Source organism: Delphinus delphis, chromosome 15 (genome assembly GCF_949987515.2).
Source record: "Delphinus delphis chromosome 15, mDelDel1.2, whole genome shotgun sequence".
NCBI lineage: Eukaryota > Metazoa > Chordata > Mammalia > Artiodactyla > Delphinidae > Delphinus > Delphinus delphis.
The window spans coordinates 50,183,598-50,204,202 of NC_082697.1; the positions used below are offsets into that span (position 1 = coordinate 50,183,598).

The window sequence follows — 20,605 nt, forward strand, 5'->3', positions numbered from 1 at the left end:
TTTCCCCCCAAAGGCTCCTTGATGATTTATATGGTAGGTTATTTTAAACAGCAGACAATAGTTTAGAAATAGATTGAGAAAATACGTGCTGTGTCTCTTCCCCAGACTCAGATGTGTGGAAATACAACAAAGAAATGGGCTTTTGAAACTCATTTGGGGAAAGATTGATAAGCCGAAAATGAGTGATCCGAAGGGTCTGACTTGGGCTCATCACCCTCCACTTCAAGTATGCTAGGCTTGAAAATTTTAAGGGCATCAAGATGTGGCCTTTGAGTTTCAACTAAGGTTTCCTTGGGTGCCATGAAAACATCTCCCCTGGTGTAGTAAGTGGTGAAAACATCTGTGGCCTGATGTAAATGAGTAACAGTCTACAGTATTTGTCGTGGTATTCTCAGGTTGTTGAGAATATTACGGCTTTTTTGTTCCCGATCTGCCAGTTCCCCATTGTTTTCAGCTTGTGTCTATTTATATTTTAGCATTCTGTTTTTTGTTAATTGTACAAGTGAATTTTTTTTTTTTAATAAATTTGGTTATTTATTTTTGGCTGTGTTAGGTCTTCCTTGCTGTGCACGGGCTTTCTGTAGTTGCGGCGAGTGGGGGCTACTTTTCGTTGCGGTGTGCGGGCTTCTCATTGCGGTGGCTTCTCTTGTTGTGGAGCGCAGGCTCTAGGTGCACGGGCTTCAGTAGTTGTGGCACGCAGGCTCAGTAGTTGTGGCACGCAGTCTCTAGAGCACATGCTCAGTAGTTGTGGTGCACAGGCTTAGTTGCTCTGTGGCATGTGGGGTCTTCCCGGACCAGGGATCGAACCTGTGTCCCCTGCATTGGCAGGCGGATTTTTAACCACGGCGCCACCAGGGAAGTCCAAGTGAATTGTTCTTAACATCCCTTTTGTTTCAGGCCACGTTTGCAGCATTTTTATAGGTAGCAAATGTAACACCATTTTCTAGTGAGTTCTGCATGAAAAAACTGTCAGTTAGCTCCTTGGGAAATGGCAATTTAAATTTACTACGTGGTCCTGATAATTTTAAGAAGGAAATACCTCAGGCGCTAATGGAGGGCCCATTTTGGAGATCTGGGCCAAATGTGTGCAGTTAGACTTGCTGCTTCTGCCTCCTCAGCTGAGGAGGACTGGCCTTTGAAATCATGGCCTTACTTGGTTTTTTGGTAGACTTTTGATGTAAGTATACTTACTTGAAGATGTACGTATAAGGTCATTCTGTATGTTTCAGAAGTCAAAACTTGCCTCATAGAAGCTTATTTTGGTGTGAAAGTTGCTGATCAATTAGGGAAATGTTAATTTGTTTTATTGGCTTTGTTTTGTAAAAAAATAGGTTTTCGTTCCCAGTTACAGATATGTGTAAGTTATTATGTGTGAGCTGCTGTGGTTCCTTCGAGGGTTTGTTTGTGGCTTCAGAAGCCCTGGCTCTGGTGCCCAATCAAGTTCTTGGCCTCATTCCTCTGGTCCTCTGACCTTGGTCTGCTTGCTTGACTTCAAGCCTGCTTTTCTGTTGGAGAGGCATCCTCACCTGTGAAAGGAGGAACAGCAGGGACTGACTGCTCCACTCTCTCCACGTGTGGCTGCTAAAATGAAACGAGGCGCTGGCGTGAAAGTGCTCTGTCCCCTGTAAATGACTACCTGTATGTGAGGTCAAGTGATGCTGAAACTTCAGTTAGAATTTTGGCAGTCAGGTGAGGAGAAGTTTGCTTTCGTTTGCATACTTGAGTGTGGCTCGGATGGAGAAGGTTTCCTGGGTTAGCCTTGTGTCAGATCTGTTCTTGGTTCTTGCCCAAGGTGTGGCTTGGAGCAGCAATCCACTTTCCACTAGTAAAATGGAGAGTTGTTAGAATTTGTGCTTCTTGTGACTTATGCATTTTCCTATTTTAGCAAGCAGATGTTTGTTTAAGTGAATAATAAAGCTAAACTGTAATGGTGGCATTTAGGAGAGGAGTAGAAAGCATGTTTCCTCTGCTTCACAGAACTTCTCGGCCTGCTTCTGGCCTTGAGCTTTCTAGTGAGGCCTCCTCTGGGATGTGCCCTGAGCTTCCTTTGGATGCACTTACCACGCCCAGGACATCCCCCTTCCTGCCTCAGGGCAACCTCTGCTTCCCTCACGGCCCCCTTAACAGGCAGAAAGAAGGTCAGTTGTGACAGCATGCCCGTAACCTTTGGAAAGGATTCTTGGAGGAGCTATTTGTCTTACCGACCATGGAAATCTCCACCTGGAGTGATGAGCATGGACCAGTAAGGGAGTGAACAGTACTGGCATTTTACAGTTTTTTCACTTCAGAAAAATAAAATTTCCATTATATTTGAGAAATAATCACAGCCTAGCTGTGGGAGGTCCCTTTGGCTGATTACTTACCGCTTTCCAGTTTCAATTTTAATGGATGGAGAACTTTGCTGTGGGTTTGGGAGGAAAAGGCTTGTGGAGGAAAGGAAGTTCTCATTTGGCTTCTCTCCACACAAATATGTCTTTTCTTTTTTTATAAGAATAGACTCTTGCCAACTTCAGTAAAAAATAAATTTTTTTGTAGTACATGTCTGAATTAAATTTTTTTTGAGTTGGTAAAGGGAAAGTAGCAATGGTTTAGTGCCAGTGCACCAAGCATCTTGCATTTTTGTTGCTTAGCTTTTAAATGTGTGCAGACACTGGGGTTTGTTGTTCAAACAGCGCGCTTAGCTAGACAGAAGGTAAGCTGCAGATCAGAAACCAGTGGATCTGCTTGATACCAAAATAAATGCTCCTCTGGCCCTACCATGTGCCCAGAGTGGCCTGAGGGCACACTTGAGACTGGATTCACAGTCTTTGGAAACACGGGCCAGGAAACAGCCCTCATGCCCTTCCCCGTTTCGCCAGTTCACAATCTGGATGATTCTGGGTGAACTAGTGCGTCTCAATTTCTCGGTCTATAAATGGGGATAATGCTAGTGCCTGCCTCACCGCAATAAATAATGCTGTGAAGCCCTGCATGGCTGAGTAACAGGCTTCTCTTAGGGAAAATGTGCCTGGCTGCGAGGTCAGGGGAGCTGCAGGCTGAGTTTGAACAGGTGGACAGGGTGGGAGGAGGTCACCTGTCGGGAGGTAGGGGGTAGAGGTCCCAGGAATGCCCTGAAGTTGCTGCCCTGGCAGGACAGTTGGGCTGAGGGGATGCCTGAGGTGGAGGCAGAGTCAGACCCTCCGTTTCCATTGCTGTCCGTTTCCCTCCCCCACCCAGGTACTTTGTTCCACAGAGTCAGGGGAGCCAGTCCTAAGATGCACCGTCTCCACAGTCGGGTGGTGTCACCTGGCTTTACTGTGCTTGTGCTTAAGAATCAGTGAATCAGTGTACAGAAAGTATATTTTTCATAATCTGGGGCCTGCCTGTAGCTTCTAGGTGTTTTTAAAAGACATCTTATGAGGTACCTCACCCCGAGGCGGTCGACCTTTGGGAGAAGGTTGTCCTTTAGGGAAGAAGGGTGAGCCAGCAGTCAGGAGACCCGGTTTCCCCACCCAGAGCCCCTGTGTCCAGTTCAGCTGGGGGCAGCAGAGAGGTGCTCAACCTGCCTGAACTTCAGGTTCCTTACTTTCAAAGTGGGTCCGGTATGCCAGCGGCTGAAGCTGCACTTAATTCAGGGGCGAAGGAGTCTGCCGTGCAGGATGACTGGGGTCCTGGGGTGCCCGAAGTCAGGGCAGTTGTCTCCCTGGCGGGCTCTGCTTAGCCCTTGCCTCTCGGAGGCCCCGGGCTTGGTGTGGCTTCACCTACAGTCTGCACTGCGGTCACTCTTGTCCTCCCTCACCAGGCACTTGGGCCAGGCCTGGGCGGCTGGGTGAAGTCCCTGCTTCCTGTACCCTCTGAGGGCAGGGGGACACATCTGACCCTCTCGAAACCACCAAGGCTGGAGCTCTGTGGTTCTTGTGCCCAGTCTGATCCAGTACATGACGACTGTCATCCCAGTGTCCCACCTGGGTGGGGACGTCAAGCTCTGTGAAAGCCCTCAAACCTTGTTGGGAGAAGAGGAGGGAAGCTAGGACATTCTCCCACCTCTGTCCAGTACACACCACACTCCTCATGTGATGCTACGTATGGGGAATACATAACAACCATGACACGTGGTCCTGTTGTGTGACACAGGCCCCCCCCCCCCCCGCCCCGGTCACAGTAGGTCAGGAGACCTGTGGCCCAGGCCACTTCAGAGACCATGATGTAGCCGTGCAGGACAGAGAGGAAAATACCTGTAAACCAGAGGTTCTGGGTGAATGATTCAGTTCAGAGTTGTACAGATGGCATTTGCTTCACATCAAAGATGTGAATAGATAGTATGGACAAGTAGGTAAGGTAACAGTTGCGTTTTGGTTTGAAGGCTGAGCTAATTTTCAAGTACTTCCTTGACTTTTAGTGTCAACAGCAGTGTTGTTTCCATGGTGTCTCGTGAACGTCTGGAATTGTCTTGTGCCTGCCAACCATACATATTTCAGGATTTTCATTTCATGTAGTACGTTGTGTCTTGTTTTGGTGATACAAAGATACAAGGATAGCAGAGGGGTGATTTCAGATAGCAGAGTCACAAATGTGAAAAACAGCTTTGTCCTGGATGGTGGTGTGCAGTTTATCACATCAAGTAATGGCAGTGTTCTTACCACTGAAGAACCACGTGTGAAATGCTGGGAGAAGACGACGTTCCTGGCGTCTGTGGTTTGGGTGGGAGATCAAGAATTACCTACAGAAACATTAGGAAACCATCATAGTATTCGATGAGGAGGGCATATGTTTTAGTAGGAACACAGGGATTGTAGTTGTGTTTTTCTCATTCGTTTGCAGGAGGAACAAGAAGTCTTGGAGGGTGGCTGGCCCTGGTCTGCATGTGGAGGGCGCTGAGGGGGACCCGGGACGGGCCCTAGAGACAGATGGAGCGACTAATGCCCAGGAGGGATCCTTGTGGGAGGCCCGCAGCTCTCGGGGCAGCAGCAGGCCCAGGGGAGGCATTTGGATTTGTCTGTTGGGTGACACTCTGACTGGGAATTGGCTTGCTTGACGTCTTCCCCTCTGCGTGGCCCTGGTAGGGAGGGTGTCCCCTGAGCCACGTCTGGCTGTTCAGCATGTGACACGGATGTGTGTGTTATGAGAGGCACGGAAGCACCTCTGGGAGCCTTGGCATCGCACCTCCCGTCTGGACTGACCGCGACCTGAGGGGGCCGTGTTGGGACCACATGGTGTGTGCCGCCCCTCCCGGGCTGTGCTCTCTGCTGCGCCAGGAGGTGCCCCGAGCTGGGGTGGGGGCAGGGGCGGGTGGCCACAAAGACACCAGGAATGCCCTTCTAGTCTAGAGCAGGTGGAGCCGGTCAGGGAGGCCCGTGTGTCCCCTCCTGCTGGGATGGACATTTCTGACGCCCTTGAGTTCGGCGGGTTTTCCGTCCCTCTGGGATTTTGATATATCGCTTGGAAAGAAGTTCGGCAAGCTCCAGAGGAAGGCTCAGGACGGGATTGTATGCTGTGATGGACTGTGACTACATCCTCTGCGTCTCCCCTAGTTAAGTCACAGCATCCTCCGGAGTCTTGAGCCCTGCCACTCCCTGGCTGGTGGCACCAGGCAGTCATTGAACCTATTTCCTCATCTGTCACAGACTGAGGGGGACGTTGAGATCAAGTTCCCTCTAGCTTCTGACTTTTGTGGCTCTGGTGTCATAAATACCAAAGCAGCCTTGACACGGTGGCAGCCACCACGATGTCATGTGTCCCAGGAGGACAATGCCCAGGTCTGGAGTGTGAGTCCGGGGCTCTGGTTTGGCTCCTGCTGCCCAGGGACTGTACGGCTTTCCCGCCTTCAGAGCCTCCGTTTCGCCGTCCTGAAAAGAGGTGACTGCACACCATGGGGACGGAAGGGAGCAGGCGTTTGGACGTGCTCCATGGGGCTGTGCACCTCTGTGTCCCTCACATCCAGGCCCGCGGGCACGGTGGCAGGGTGGCAATGTGTTGGGTAGGCTGCTCCACCTGTGTCTGGGCTTCCCTGGCGGGCAGATGGGTGGTTCTCTGCTGCTCAGGTGTTGGGAGGGTGCATGTGGAGGAGGGCGGGCAGTCTAGCTTGTCCGGAGTGGATGGATGGATGGGCAGTGGAAAAGGTGGACCGAGGCCATGCGTCTGTGTCCCTCAAATGTGAGCCCTGGAGAGTGGCTGCGGCGGGGTTGGTGGTCTGGGAGACCAGAGAGGGGGTTGTTAGAATCATCTTGCTCAGAGGTGGTGTGGAGCTGGCCTGGGAAAGTGGCAGCAGAAACGGGAAAGGGGAGAAGCCAGGTGGCCCCTGAGCGGCTAGAGGACTGTGGCTTGAAGTGGGTTATGAGGGAAGGCACTGGGTCCCAGGGGCCTGGGTGGGCGAGGGGCAGGGCAAGCTGTGGAGCCCCCAGCCTGTGCCGCGTCAGTTCCCAAGCTCTCACTGAGCCTTTGCTGTGTGATGCCTGGTGTGGCTCTTCCTGCTTTCACAGAGCTCGCTGCGGGGCTCCCATTCTTGTGCATCGTTTCTCTTCTGGTTCCTCGGATACTGACGTCTCACGGTGCAGACTCTCGCTAACCCTCTTTATGGCCTCAGAAACACAGACACAGGTAGAGTGTTGACTTCGGCCCTGTGCTTTTGGCTGGGCACACACCCACTCCCACCCCCAGGGAGAGCCCCCACGCCCACTCAGTCTTGTTCAAAATTGTCTCCCCCCCTTACCTTCCTGCTGCTTCTGTCCTCTTTGCTTGCTTCTCTGTCTTACCCCTTCGGTCATCACTGTTTTTGTCTGAACTTTTCCTGGGTCACCATCTCGTTCTACCAGTGTCTCTGATCCTGCTTCCTGGTTTTTTTTCTGCTTGAGCTGCGGCCCTTGAAGGAGCCTGAGGTAAAGCGGTGATGCCTCTCTCTTCTCTTCCTTATCTGAAATTTCAGGGATGTACCAGGTGCCATGTTCTCCTTCCCTCCTAAAGTTTTGTGATTTTACTTTACTTTTAAAAATCATTCAGGGTCTAGAATGACTAGCATCAAATGTTAGAAATGGTTGCCTGAGGGTGATTTGCTTTCTTTTCTGAAAGTTCGTTTTGCTTTATTTTCCTCTACTGAGGACATACCGTTTTTGAAATGAGAGCAGGAGAGGCTGAGCATCTGTGCAGCTGACCTCTGGCGGGGGGAGAGTGGCTCGCTGCTCCGCAGTGTGGTTGGCTGCCTCATGGGCCTCCACGGAGCCACTTTTGCTGTTGTACCTTCTTTCACATCTGCTGGTTTGGTGTATTCTGTGTGCTACCCCTTAGGTCCTTTTCAGCTCAGTGACGCTTCCATTCTGTTTTTCTTCAATGTTCATCCTCCGTGTCTCAGGTCACCAGTGTTGTAATACAGTGAAATTTCATAAAAGCCAGCAAGACGTTTGCCTTATAGAATTTTTAACAATGTGTGTGTGTTACTTTCAAGTATATTGACACCAGCGTGAGCTGGCAAAGGTAAACCTGAGCTGTGACTGTCAGCAAGTTGCCATTGTTTTGGAAAAAGAGAGTTTAGTGAGGGTTTTGTCAAAAGTTGAGAATGACACTGAAATCCTTTGTTGTGGGTGGTGCAGAGGTAGACAGACAGCCCTTCCTCAGATGAGTACACATGAGGAACTGTGGGCTCCAAATCAACCAGAACTTCTTTTGAGAGTGGAGTTTATTTATTTATTAAATATTTATTTACTTGGCTGTGCCAGGTCTTAGTTTCAGCATGCAGGATCTAATTCCCTGACCAGGGATCGAACCTGGGCCCCCTGCATTGGGAGCAGGGACTCTTAGCCACTGGACCACCAGGGAAGTCCCGAGAGTGGAGTTTAAACAGCACTCATAACCCAGTCTTCAGCTCATAACAAAGTGTCTCTGACCTACTAGAAATGGAATGAAACCGATTATCCCTGCAAATGTGCTCTAAGTTGCCACACCTGTTGAAAACATCTCCGGATGTGCTAAGCTCATTAATTAGGTCAGGGTTTGGTTTGGTTTGGTGAGGAATGGACAAAGTCAGACCACGTGTTCAGTGCGTCCTTTGCCCACCCTGGAACTCAGAGATCCTGAGGTGCAGTTCTGTTGTGCCTGTGGGATGGGAAGGGAGCAGCCGTGAAACGCTTTAAACCTGATTATGTCTTATTCTGTAACAGTGTGTTTAGGACCGTGAAGGTTGAACATTCAAATATAGTGCTGGCCAGTGGCACTTTCTGCGGTGATAGTAAGGTCCTGTGCTGTCCGGCACAGGAGCAGCTGGCCACATGTGGACACTGACTACTAGAAATGAGACTGGTATGACTGAGGAACTGGGGTTTTTATTTTATTTAATTTTAATTAGTATTTAAATTTAAATAGCCTTGTTAGTGGCTGTCTAATTGGGCACTACAGCTCTGATGAACAGTGATTTCTGTTACCCACTCGTGTCGCTTTATGAAGGTAGCTCACTGCTAGCCTGATACACCTTTCCACATGAGAGAGTCAAACGCATTCCATGTAGCCGAGTAGTTTTTTCTGCATGTATGAAACATTCTGCTTTCTGATAGCTGACTGATGGGATCAACTGTTTTCAGATACTCATGTTGATGTAATTACATGGACCCACAGTGCACAAAGACACAACAAGGTGTAAGAGGGGAGACTGACTCCCCCCCACACCCCCTGCCCCATACCCCAGGCAGCCCCTGCTCTTGTGTTTCTTCAGGGATAGTCTTTGCAAACATATGTGGAATAACGGACTTTTACTTTTTCATTTCTTTTATTTCTCATGATTGTCTTTCATCCCCTTTGGAGGCAGAGCCCTGTCAAGGGGGTGAGGGAAACGTGGCCCTGAGCCCCAGTGTGCACATGGCTGTCCAGGGCCCCCACCAGATTGACAAAGAAGCGGATCTTTATGGAAAAGTTCACGATTATCTCATTAAGAAAGCATTTAACAATAATCTGTATTTGTTTAGCTTTTCCTTTTTAAAGTACTTTTATTTTTATGATATTCTTTTCACCCTCGTTGTTCAGAGTTTGCAGATTTCTCACCATTGGATGGTCCTGCAGTTCCGTGAAAAGAGAATGCTGGTTATCACAGGGATATGCTGGGGAGTTCCCCTTCCCTCTGAGAGGAAGGAACTGAGATGGGTGGGAGGTTTGGGTCAGGTCGTAAAATTGTTATCTGTGACCTTTACCTCTGGTTTATTGCCTGCATTCTCCTGGGAGCACAGAGTTCTCAGTCCCGGCCTGGCGTTTGGTGCCCCCATGCTGTACTTTACGTGCTCTCCCCTCTTGGCGGGTTTTTCAAGGACTTGTCTTGAGATTAGGAACTGATGCTTTAAGAGCATTTGTGGGTTGTCGGTCACTCTCAGAACACCAGATTTTGTTGGTGGAAAGTGATCAGGAAAAAGGAGTTTTAAGACCTTTTTTTTTGGCCGCACTATGCGGCATGTGGGATCTTAGTTCCCTGAACAGGAATCGAACCCTTGCCCCCTGCAGTGGAAGCATGGAGTCCTAACCACTGGACCACCAGGGAAGTCCCAGGACTTTTAAAAGGTGCTGAGGTATCACGTGGTCCATATTTAAGTATTGATTGTACCTCAAAGAAGGTAGTGTCTTATATACATTTAAATGTTTTCTTGAGTTTGAATTTCAATTTATTTGAAAAAATTTAACCTCAAACCTCAATTGAGAAGGAAAGATGCCATGTGGTTTTAGTTCACAGTGGGAAAGGAGCTGTGTGCTTCGGCGGGACCTTGTCCTTGTGCTCTGGTGGTGCCACATAAATGCTCTCCTTTTACTCACTGTTTAAACTTTTCTCTCGAGAGTCAGAGGTCAGGGCAGGACAATGTCACTCACTGGTGGAGCTGGGGGCGGGGCCCGGGTGGGCCCCGGGGCAGCCCGCTTTCCGACACAGATGGCTATATGGTTCTTTCTCTCGAAGGAGCTGACGGTGGCGGATCATCAGCTGGAAATGGGTCCGGGGTTGCCCCCGCTGCCCCTGCAGGGGGCTCTCGCTCCTCTTCCCGGAACTTAGGGTCTTCAGGCGGTGAGAAGGAAGAAGGCAAGAAGGTGCGGCGTCAGTGGGAGTCGTGGAGCACGGAGGACAAGAACACCTTCTTCGAGGGGCTGTACGAGGTGAGTGGGTCCTGCAGCCCAAGGAGGCGGCTGAAGCTCCTGGCTTCTTACCCCTTGCCTGTGGGTCCCCAGGCACAGGCCTTGACCTCTGACCTTGGCCCTTTACCTCCTCACTGTGACTTTCAAAGCTGTTACTAGTGAGGTGGCTGTTAGGAAGTGTTTTCGTTTGCTTCTTTTCTTTTCTAAGATTCTCTGAAATACGTTCTGGTCTGAAGAGTGGTGCCCTTCCCTCTGGGCCTTCCTCTCACAGCTGAGTGGGCCGATTCAGGAGGGATGTCGCCGAGAGGGAGGGGCCAGGGGACACTTGCCACATCAGTCAGAGCAGCCAGCACAACCCAGAGAGACATCACAGCTGACTGGGGACAGAGTGGCAAGTCCTAAACATAGAGAAGCTCCTCCCCCATCCCACAGCCCAATGAAACGGCCGTGCTCCCTGCCAGCCATCTTTACTTCCGGGTTTTGTTTCTCCACATCTTTGTAGTTATAGAGAACATACTTTTTTATTAACGTTAAATGCATTTTTCATGGTGTTTTGTAGTTCTTTTGCTCAGTATTTTTTTAATGCTTATAAATATTCTGCTTCAGATGAAGGCAACTATGACCCACATGCTCACTGCCTGTTTTTTGTAAATCAAGTTTTATTGGAACACAGCTCAGCCTCTTCACTTGTACATTGTCTTTGACTACAGTGTGGTTCCTGCAGTACCTGTGGCCCTGCAACACCTAAATATTTACCCTCTGGCCAGTCCTTGTTCTACTTAACCATTTTCGTATTGTTGATTGTTGTGGTTCCTTCTAGATTCTGTTGTAAATAATGCTACCATGGACATCTTTGTGCACATTCCATATTTTAGACTTCTTCTTTGGGATGTAGTATCAAGAGTAGGTTACTTGGTCAGTGAGCCTTATTCTTTTACTAGTGAACTAATTGGAGTGATAGAAAAGTCTAGCCAAGCCTGTGAAACAAGGCTCAGAGGAAGGAGGCTTTGGAACTGAAGCCATGGAGTGTTCATAGATCAGGAGACACCTGACTGTGGGCAGAGAACAGGACGCAGAGCCGAGTTCAGAGCTTTCCCGTGGCTGGCCTGCCCCATTCCGGGGTCGATGGTTCAGTTCTGCCCTTCCTGGATAGAGGAGGCCACGTGTTGGTGCTGCCTGACTCTGTTGTCCGAGGAGAGAATGAAATGTCCACATGAGGCTTGTTCCAGTAGACGCGAAGTCATTCAAACACATTCAAGTGTGTTCCTTTTCTTCCCTGGACAGTTCTAGGGTAAAGTACAGAGGCTGTTCTTTTATAGATTATATGCCCAAATGGTGCCTTCTTTAAGCTGTTTGTTAGGCATAGAAGACTTGTGATTCCTGGAGGGTCCTCAGAATCAGCAGCCATTGCTGACTCTCACCTGAAATAGTTACTGCTTTGGTGTGGCCCCTCTGTCTTGGGGAGAAAGTGGGCTCTGCAGGCAGTCTGGCTACTCAGTTGCAGGAGCGTGGGGGAGACATGGTTGTTGATGAAAAGCAGAAGAAATCCGTGTTAATGACCTGCCCTTACCTTTCTTCAGGGGAATTAGTTCATTCCCCTCTCATCGGGCTAGGCTTCTTGTTTTAACTTTTCTACCAGGTAGGTGTTTTGAGGTCTCCTGAAATCCTTGCTTAATAATAATAATAATTAATAATTGGCTATTCAGGTCACTTAATGCTTTCTACGGTTGGTACTATTGGTGTATCCCAAATTGTATGTGTGTGTATGTATGTGTGTGAGAGAGAGAGCAAGAGAGCGCATGCACAAGTGTGGGCTTTATGTCTGTTGCTGCGTGTGTCTGACCAAAACTCAGTGGGGGGGGGAGAGAGAGAGAGAGAGAGAGAGAGAGAGAGCACGCATGCACAAGTGTGGGCTTTATGTCTGTTGCTTCGTGTGTCTGACCAAAACTCAGCGGGACTCTGGTGGGGTGATGACCGGCTGGTCAGCTAGGGCGTATGTAACCACGAGCATCTTCACCCGTGGGGCGTGGTGCTCAGCACAGGCCTCTGCAGTGTTGATGAGGGTCTTCCCTGCCTTTCTGATGCACTCTCGTCTGACTGAGCTATGCCTCAAGTGAAGAGACCCAGCACAGAGTAGCGCAGAGGGGCAAGACCGAGCATTGAGCAGCTCTCAGAACTGAACTGGGAGGGAGCCGGAGGGACTGGATCAAGCCTGACTGTGTGCAGGGACTCCCACGGTGTCACTGGGCCTCTGCCTGTAACCCCGTGTGTTGGGGGTGACATTTCTGTGCTTATTCTCTCCTGCTTCAGGTGCTCCCCAGGGGCGAGAGTGCCTCCCCAACCCCTCCTCCATGCTAGTTAGGACAGTTCTGGGCACAACTCAGCTTGGCTGGTCCCATCCCAGACTCCTCCCTGTGGCCAGGGGTAAAGGTTGTGACCCCCATGACAGGGAGCTGGCGGGAAGACCAGTGGGATGAACGCCTGGACCAGCGTGGTTGTCCTCAACATCCTCTATACTCCATTTCACAAAGCCTGTTGCCAACTTTTCCTTTTCCCTTCTTACGTCTGTCTGTCCATATTGCTGTCCAGTCTTGATTCCTATCTTACTCGCAGCCGCGTGGCTAGCATCTTCTGCTTGCTTTTCACTGGGTCGATAATTGCTGGAGGCCTCATCTCTGCTGTGCTTCCCCTCCCGTGTTCTGTCTGCACTTCCCAGTGTCCCACAAATCCAGCTGCTGGGCATCTCCTGTTTCCTGCCATCTCTGTGACAGCTGTACGAATACTGCGAGTTCTCGTTTCAGTCTTTGAAATGTGTGCTTCACCTCCATATAGTTTTCTCTTTCAACTTTGCCTTTTTCACTGTTGCTGTTGTTGCCACCACCCTTTATTTACCTAGTTCATGGCTAAGTATAGAAATGCAAAGAAGTCCCCCCTAAGGGGCTGGCAGTCTTACTGGGAAAACGTAACAGGCACAGAAGAAGTGGGACTCTCAGAAGGTATATGCTGACAGATGCCACAGGAGTTCAGAAGGCAGCGTCCTTTGAGAACGTGGGATGAGGAGTCGCAAAGCCCAGATTCTAGTCCCCATCTGGGCTGTCAGGTCACCTCTGGGTTCGTTAACTCAGCTATGAAACGAAGTCCTGAGATTTAGAGGCTGTGTGTGTTTGTTTGCGTCACGGTTCTTGGTCAAGAGCTGAGGGGAGTTTTGTGGGAGAGGTGGTGCCTGAGCTGGACGCTGGAGGAAGGCACTTTCGGTGCAGCTCTGCCTTGCTCTGGTTCACCTGCCATTGCTTCTTTTAAAACAATGAGTGAGCTTTCATTCTTTGAGGATTTTTACGCTTTGTTTTGGCTGCACCGTACGACATGTGGGATCTTAATTCGCTGACCAGGGATTGAACCCGTGCCCCATGCAGTAGAAGCGTGTAGTCTTAACCACTGGACTGCCAGGGAAGTCCCATAGCACTTTTACTTTTTGACCTTAATTTTTTTTTTTTTTTGTGGTACATGGGCCTCTCACTGTTGTGGCCTCTCCCGTTGCGGAGCACAGGCTCCGGACACACAGCCTCAGCGGCCATGGCTTACGGGCCTAGCCACTCTGCGGCATGTGGGATCCTCCCGGACCGGGGCATGAACCCGTGTCCCCTGCATCGGCAGGCAGACTCTCAACCACTGCGCCACGAGGGAAGCCCTTGACCTTAAATTTTGAAACGATTTCAGAGTTGGAAAAAGCTGCAAAAAGAGTACAGAGAATGCTCACATGCCCTTTAACCCGCTTTCCTGACACCCACGTAACTGCAGGGTGACCGGCAAAATGAGGAGAGTTAGTGTAATGTCATCAGTATTTGCACTGATGTCCTATTCTGGTTCAGGACCCCACGTTGCATTTGGTTGCCATGGCTCCTGGGTCCTCCCACCTGGGACAGGTCCCTCAGCATTCCCTTTTTTTCCTGGTCTCTCACGACCTTGACATTTTTGAAGATTCCAAGTCTGTTCATTCATAGAGTGCCCCTCATTGGGCTTACCTGATGTTTCCGCACGGATAAGTTCATGTTTTGTGTTTTCTGTCAAGAGTACTGTGGGATTGCTGTGCATCCTTGGTGCATCCTGTCCAGAGTGTGCAGTGTGATCTGTCTCAGGCCTGGCTGTGTGAACCTTGATCACTGCATTCAGGTGGCATCTCCCAGGTTCTCCACTGCCAAGTCTTTTTTTCTTTTTTTTTTTTTTACTTTGAGACTATGTAAATACCCTGTTTCTCATGATTCTTTCTCCCACTAATTTAAGCAACCATTGCCTCTTCTTACCTGGAACAACTATTACTGTGGTGTTTACCCAGTGATGACCTTCTGATTCTGTTATTCTTTCTACATTTATTAAGTGGAAATCCCATGCAAGGAAAAGCTCTCCCTTCTCCTCCATTTATGTATTTATTCAATTATTTCTTTATACCTGTATGGACCCAGGGATACTTATTCTCTTCCATGGGTCATAATCCATTCATATCATTGTGATTTTGTTGCCCATATTGTTCTAGATTTGCCCACTGGGAGCCTCTTCAGGTTGGCTGCTGTGTCCTTCTAACATGTTCCCCTTATGCTTTGAGCACTTTCTCACTTTCTGGCACCACAAGATATTCTAGACTCACCTGGTATTTTCCCTGCCCCAGACCTGGCATTGGCCATTTTTCCAAGGAGCCGTGGTTCCTTTTGGAAAGTGGGATTTAGAAACCAAGATCTGGGTACCAGAGGTGCTCAATGCTGCTGGGGTGCCGTTACCTCCAGGTCCTTCCCAGTGCTTCCTGCTGGCTTGGTTTTGATAAAAGTATCAGTAGTTGATGAGTAGTATCAGTAGTTGGTTCTCGTTGCATCAGTACCAGAACAGCACTGATGGGGACTGTTCTCTGGAACATAAATTCCATTCTGAAAATCTAAGATGTACTCAGCTTTTGCATGGAGGTGTTGAAGGAAGGCCCACAGATGTATTCAGAGCATATTCTGCATGATTCTCTTAATAAACATTCATATTTGTTATCCTTGTTCAAACATAGAATACCTTTTGTATGATCAAATCAGTGAAGCTGTTTCTGAATAGTTGATGTGTTGTTTTATTTTAAGATGCCAGATGTACAGCACCCTGAGCTCCTCCATCCTTGTGTTGTGTCTTCTGATTATTGTCTTCGTGGGGGTATGTCATTTCATGGGCTCTAAAGAACTCTGGAGATTAAGCCCTTTGTCTAAGTCATGAGCTTCATGTTTCTACTGCTCCGGGGTCCTTGCCTCATTGGTATCCACATGCTATGATAGTTCTGTTGCTGCATTATCCATTATTCTAATTGAAACCTGAGGTTCTGGGGAAGCCAGGTTGAAGTTCATGCACAAGTAGGAGCCATGAAGGATACTTGCTTAACCACAGCAGTCCCTTTTCTCCCTTTTCAGGAAGTGTCTGCATTGTACAGAAGGCTGCCTTGTTGTAACCTCGTGTTGTTTTTTTTTTTAACGTCTTTATTGGAGTATAATTGCTCTACAATGGTGTGTTAGTTCCTGCTTTATAACAAAGTGAATCAACCATACATATACATATATCCCCATATCTCCTCCCTCTTGTGTCTCCCTCCCACCTTCCCTATAACCTCGTGCTTTTTTTTTAAAGTTAGCTTTATTATTGCCCTTTGTGTTATTTTATAAAGTATAAGACAATCTAGTTTTTTTTTATAAATTTATTTATTTATTCATTTATTTAATTTTTGGCTGCATTGGGTCTTTGCTGCTGCACGCGGGCTTTCTCTAGTTGCAGTGAGTGGGGGCTACTCTTTGTTGCGGGGCACAGGCTTCTCATTGTGGTGGCTTCTCTTGTTGCAGAGCACAGGCTGTAGGCGCGCGGACTTCAGTAGTTGTGGCTCACAGGCTCTAGAGCGCAGGCTCAGTAGTTGTGGCGCACGGGCTTAGTTGCTCCGCAGCATGTGGGATCTTCCCGGACCAGGGCTCGAACCCGTGTCCCCTGCATTGGCAGGCAGATTCTTAACTACTGCGCCACCAGGGAAGCCCCTAACCTCGTGCTTTTAATGTGGACTTTCTTTTCCAGCATGGGAAAGACTTTGAAGCGATTCAGAACAACATTGCTCTGAAATACAAGAAGAAAGGCAAGCCCGCCAGCATGGTGAAGAACAAGGAGCAGGTCCGGCACTTCTACTACCGCACGTGGCACAAGATCACCAAGTACATTGACTTCGACAATGGTGAGTGCCTAGGCTGGCTTCCTGGGGCCAGAGGCGGGGTGGCTTCTGGTCCAGGAGCGTGGCTTCCGCAAACCTGCAGGCCACACCTTCTGGCATTATTCTCACCCAGCCACACGGCCTGGGGTGTTCTCACCTCTGGTGCTTTGGCTGACAGGAGACCTCGTAACTGGTGGTCAGGCTGAGTTACAAGGAAGCCTGTGGTGTCTGAGTCCCTGGCTCGCTCCCCCCTGGGAGGGAGGGCACCGTGGTCCAGAATCACACCTCCCCGTTGCCTGCCCTTCTCCCATGGGAGCCCCAGTGGGGTGAGGGTCGGGCAGGGCCTGGTGTGCGTCGGCCCGGGTGGACGGCTGGCGTTCCAGGGCTTTTCCCAGGCTCTTTTTCCAGGCTCTGTGTTTGAGTCCAGTTTGCGTGGCTCCATCTTTATTTATTTATTTATATATTTATTTTTCTATTTTTTTTTTTTTTACATCTTTATTGGAGTATAATTGCTTTACAATGGTGTGTTAGTTTCTGCTTTATAACAAAGTGAATCAGTTATACATATACATATGTTCCCAAATCTCTTCCTTCTTGCATCTCCCTCCCTCCCACCCTCCCTATCCCACCCCTCTAGGTGGTCACAAAGCACCGAGCTGATCTCCCTGTGCTATGCGGCTGCTTCCCACTAGCTATCTGTTTTACATTTGATAGTATGTATATGTCCATGCCACTCTCTCACTTTATCACAGCTTACCCTTCCCCCTCCCCATATCCTCAAGTCCATTCTCTAGTAGGTCTGTGTCTTTATTCCTGTCTTACCCCTAGGTTCTTCATGACATTTTTTTTCTTAAATTCCATATATATGTGTTAGCATACGGTATTTGTCTTTCTCTTTCTGACATACTTCACTCTGTATGACAGACTCTAGGTCCATCCACCTCATTACAAATAGCTCAATTTCATTTCTTTTTATGGCTGAGTAATATTCCATTGTATATATGTGCCACATCTTCTTTATCCATTCATCTGTTGATGGACACTTAGGTTGCTTCCATGTCCTGGCTATTTTAAATAGAGCTGCAATGAACATTTTGGTACATGACTCTTTTTGAATTATGGTTTTCTCAGGGTATATGCCCAGTAGTGGGATTGCTGGGTCATATGGTAATTCTATTTTTAGTTTTTTAAGGAACCTTCATACTGTTCTCCATAGTGGCTGTACCAATTCACATTCCCACCAACAGTGCAAGAGGGTTCTCTTTTCTCCACACCCTCTCCAGCATTTATTGTTTCTAGATTTTTTGATGATGGCCATTCTGACTGGTGTGAGATGACAACTCATTGTAGTTTTGATTTGCATTTCTCTAATAATTAGTGATGTTGAGCAGCTTTTCATGTGCTTCTTGGCCATCTGTATGTCTTCTTTGGAGAAATGTCTATTTAGGTCTTCTGCCCATTTTTGGATTGGGTTGTTTGTTTTTTTAATACTGAGCTGCATGAGCTGTTATATTTTGGGGATTAATCCTTTGTCTATTGATTCGTTTGCAAATATTTTCTCCCATTCTGAGGGTTGTCTTTTGGTCTTGTTTATGGTTTCCTTTGCTGTGCAAAAGCTTTGAAGTTTCATTAGGTCCCATTTGTTTATTTTTGTTTTTATTTCCATTTCTCTAGGAGGTGGGTCAAAAAGAATCTTGCTGTGATTTATGTCCTAGAGTGTTCTGCCTATGTTTTCCTCTAAGAGTTTGATAGTTTCTGGCCTTACATTTAGGTCTTTAATCCATTTTGAGCTTATTTTTGTGTATGGTGTTAGGGAGTGATCTAATCTCATACTTTTACATGTGCCTGTCCAGTTTTCCCAGCACCACTTATTGAAGAGGCTGTCCTTTCTCCACTGTACATTCCTGCCTCCTTTATCAAAGATAAGGTGACCATATGTGTGTGGGTTTATCTCTGGGCTTTCTATCCTGTTCCATTGATCTATCTTTCTGTTTTTGTGCCAGTACCATACTGTCTTGATTACTGTAGCGTTGTAGTATAGTCTGAAGTCAGGGAGCCTGATTCCTCCAGCTCCGTTTTTCGTTCTAAAGATTGCTTTGGCTATTCGGGGTCTTTTGTGTTTCCATGCAAATTGTGAAATTTTTTGTTCTAGTTCTGTGAAAAATGCCAGTGGTAGTTTGATAGAGATTGCATTGAATCTGTAGATGGCTTTGGGTAGTAGAGTCATTTTCACAATGTTGATTCTTCCAATCCAAGAACATGGTATATCTCTCCATCTGTTTGTATCATCTTTAATTTCTTTCATCAGTGTCTTATAATTTTCTGCATACAGGTCTTTTGTCTCCTTAGGTAGGTATTCCTAGATATTTTATTCTTTTTGTTGCAATGGTAAATGGGAGTGTTTTCTTGATTTCACTTTCAGATTTTTCATCATTAGTGTATAGGAATGCCAGAGATTTCTGTGCATTAATTTTGTATCCTGCTACTTTACCAAATTCATTGATTAGCTCTAGTAGTTTTCTGGTGACATCTTTAGGATTCTCTATGTATAGTATCATGTCATCTGCAAACAGTGACAGCTTTACTTCTTCTTTTCCAATTTGGATTCCTTTTATTTCCTTTTCTTCTCTGATTGCTGTGGCTAAAACTTCCAAAACTATGTTGAATAAGAGTGGTGAGAGTGGGCAACCTTGTCTTGTTCCTGATCTTAGTGGAAATGCTTTCAGTTTTTCACCATTGAGGACGATGTTGGCTGTGGGTTTGTCATATATGGCCTTTATTATGTTGAGGAAAGTTCCCTCTATGCCTACTTTCTGGAGGGTTTTTATCATAAATGGGTGTTGAATTTTGTCAAAAGCTTTCTCTGCATCTATTGACATGACCATATGGTTTTTCTCCTTCTGTTTGTTAATATGGTGTATCACATTGATTGATTTGCGTATATTGAAGAATCCTTGCATTCCTGGAATAAACCCCACTTGATCATGGTGTATGATCCTTTTAATGTGCTGTTGGATTCTGTTTGCTAGTATTTTGTTGAGGATATTTGTATCTATGTTCATCAGTGATATTGGCCTGTAGTTTTCTTTCTTTGTGACATCCTTGTCTGGTTTTCATATCAGGGTGATGGTGGCCTCGTAGAATGCGTTTGGGAGTGTTCCACCCTCTGCCATATTTTGGAAGAGTTTGAGAAGGATAGGTGTCAGCTCTTCTCTAAATGTTTGATAGAATTCGCCTGTGAAGCCATCTGGTCCTGAGCTTTTGTTTGTTGGAAGTTTTTGTTGTTGTTGTTGTTTTTTGCGGTACGCGGGCCTCTCACTGCTGTGACCTCTCCTGTTGCGGAACACAGGCTCTGGATGCGCAGGCCCAGTGGCCATGGCTCACAGGCCCAGCCACTCCGCGGCACGTGGGATCCTCCCGGACTGGGGCATGAACCTGTGTCCCCTGCATCGGCAGGCGGACTCCCAACCACTGCGCCACCAGGGAAGCCCCTGTTGGAAGATTTTTAATCACAGTTTCAATTTCAGTGCTTGTGATTGGTCTGTTCATATTTTCTGTTTCTTCCTGATTCAGTCTTGGCAGGTTGTGCATTTCTAAGAATTTGTCCATTTCTTCCAGGTTGTCCGTTTTATTGGCATAGAGTTGCTTGTAGTAATCTCATGATCTTTTGTATTTCTGCAGTGTCAGTTGTTACTTCTCTTTTTTCATTTCTAATTCTATTGATTTGAGTCTTCTCCCTTTTTTTCTTGATGAGTCTGGCTAATTGTTTATCAATTTTGTTTATCTTCTCAAAGAACCAGCTTTTAGTTTTATTGATCTTTGCTATCATTTCCTTCATTTCTTTTTCATTGATTTCTGATCTGATCTTTATGATTTCTTTCCTTCTGCTAACTTTGGGGTTTTATTGTTCTTTCTCTAATTGCTTTAGGTGCAAGGTTAGGTTGTTTATTCGAGATGTTTCCTGTTTCTTAAGGTAGGATTGTATTGCTATAAACTTCCCTCTTAGAACTGCTTTTGCTGCATCCCATAGGTTTTGGGTCTTCGTGTCTCCATTGTCCTTTGTTTCTAGGTATTTTTTGATTTCCTCTTTGATTTCTTCAGTGATCACTTCATTATTAAGTAGTGTATTGTTTAGCCTCCATGTGTTTATATTTTTTACAGATCTTTTCCTGTAATTGATATCTAGTCTCATAGCATTGTGGTCGGAAAAGATACTTGATACAATTTCAGTTTTCTTAAATTTACCAAGGCTTGATTTGTGACCCAAGATATGATCTATCCTGGAGAATGTTCCATGAGCACTTGAGAAAAATGTGTATTCTGTTG

At 47.2% G+C, this 20,605-nt stretch overlaps 1 protein-coding gene across 1 annotated transcript in view; it reads left to right on the forward strand.

Moving 5' to 3' along the window:
* Positions 1-20,605, forward strand: part of CRAMP1 (cramped chromatin regulator homolog 1) — a 68,021-nt gene that overhangs the window by 2,888 nt on the left and 44,528 nt on the right. Inside the window, exons 3-4 of the mRNA XM_060031465.1 lie at positions 9,899-10,092; positions 16,150-16,303. Coding sequence (XP_059887448.1) covers positions 9,899-10,092; positions 16,150-16,303 — 348 coding nt within the window. The remainder of the gene's footprint in view (positions 1-9,898; positions 10,093-16,149; positions 16,304-20,605) is intronic.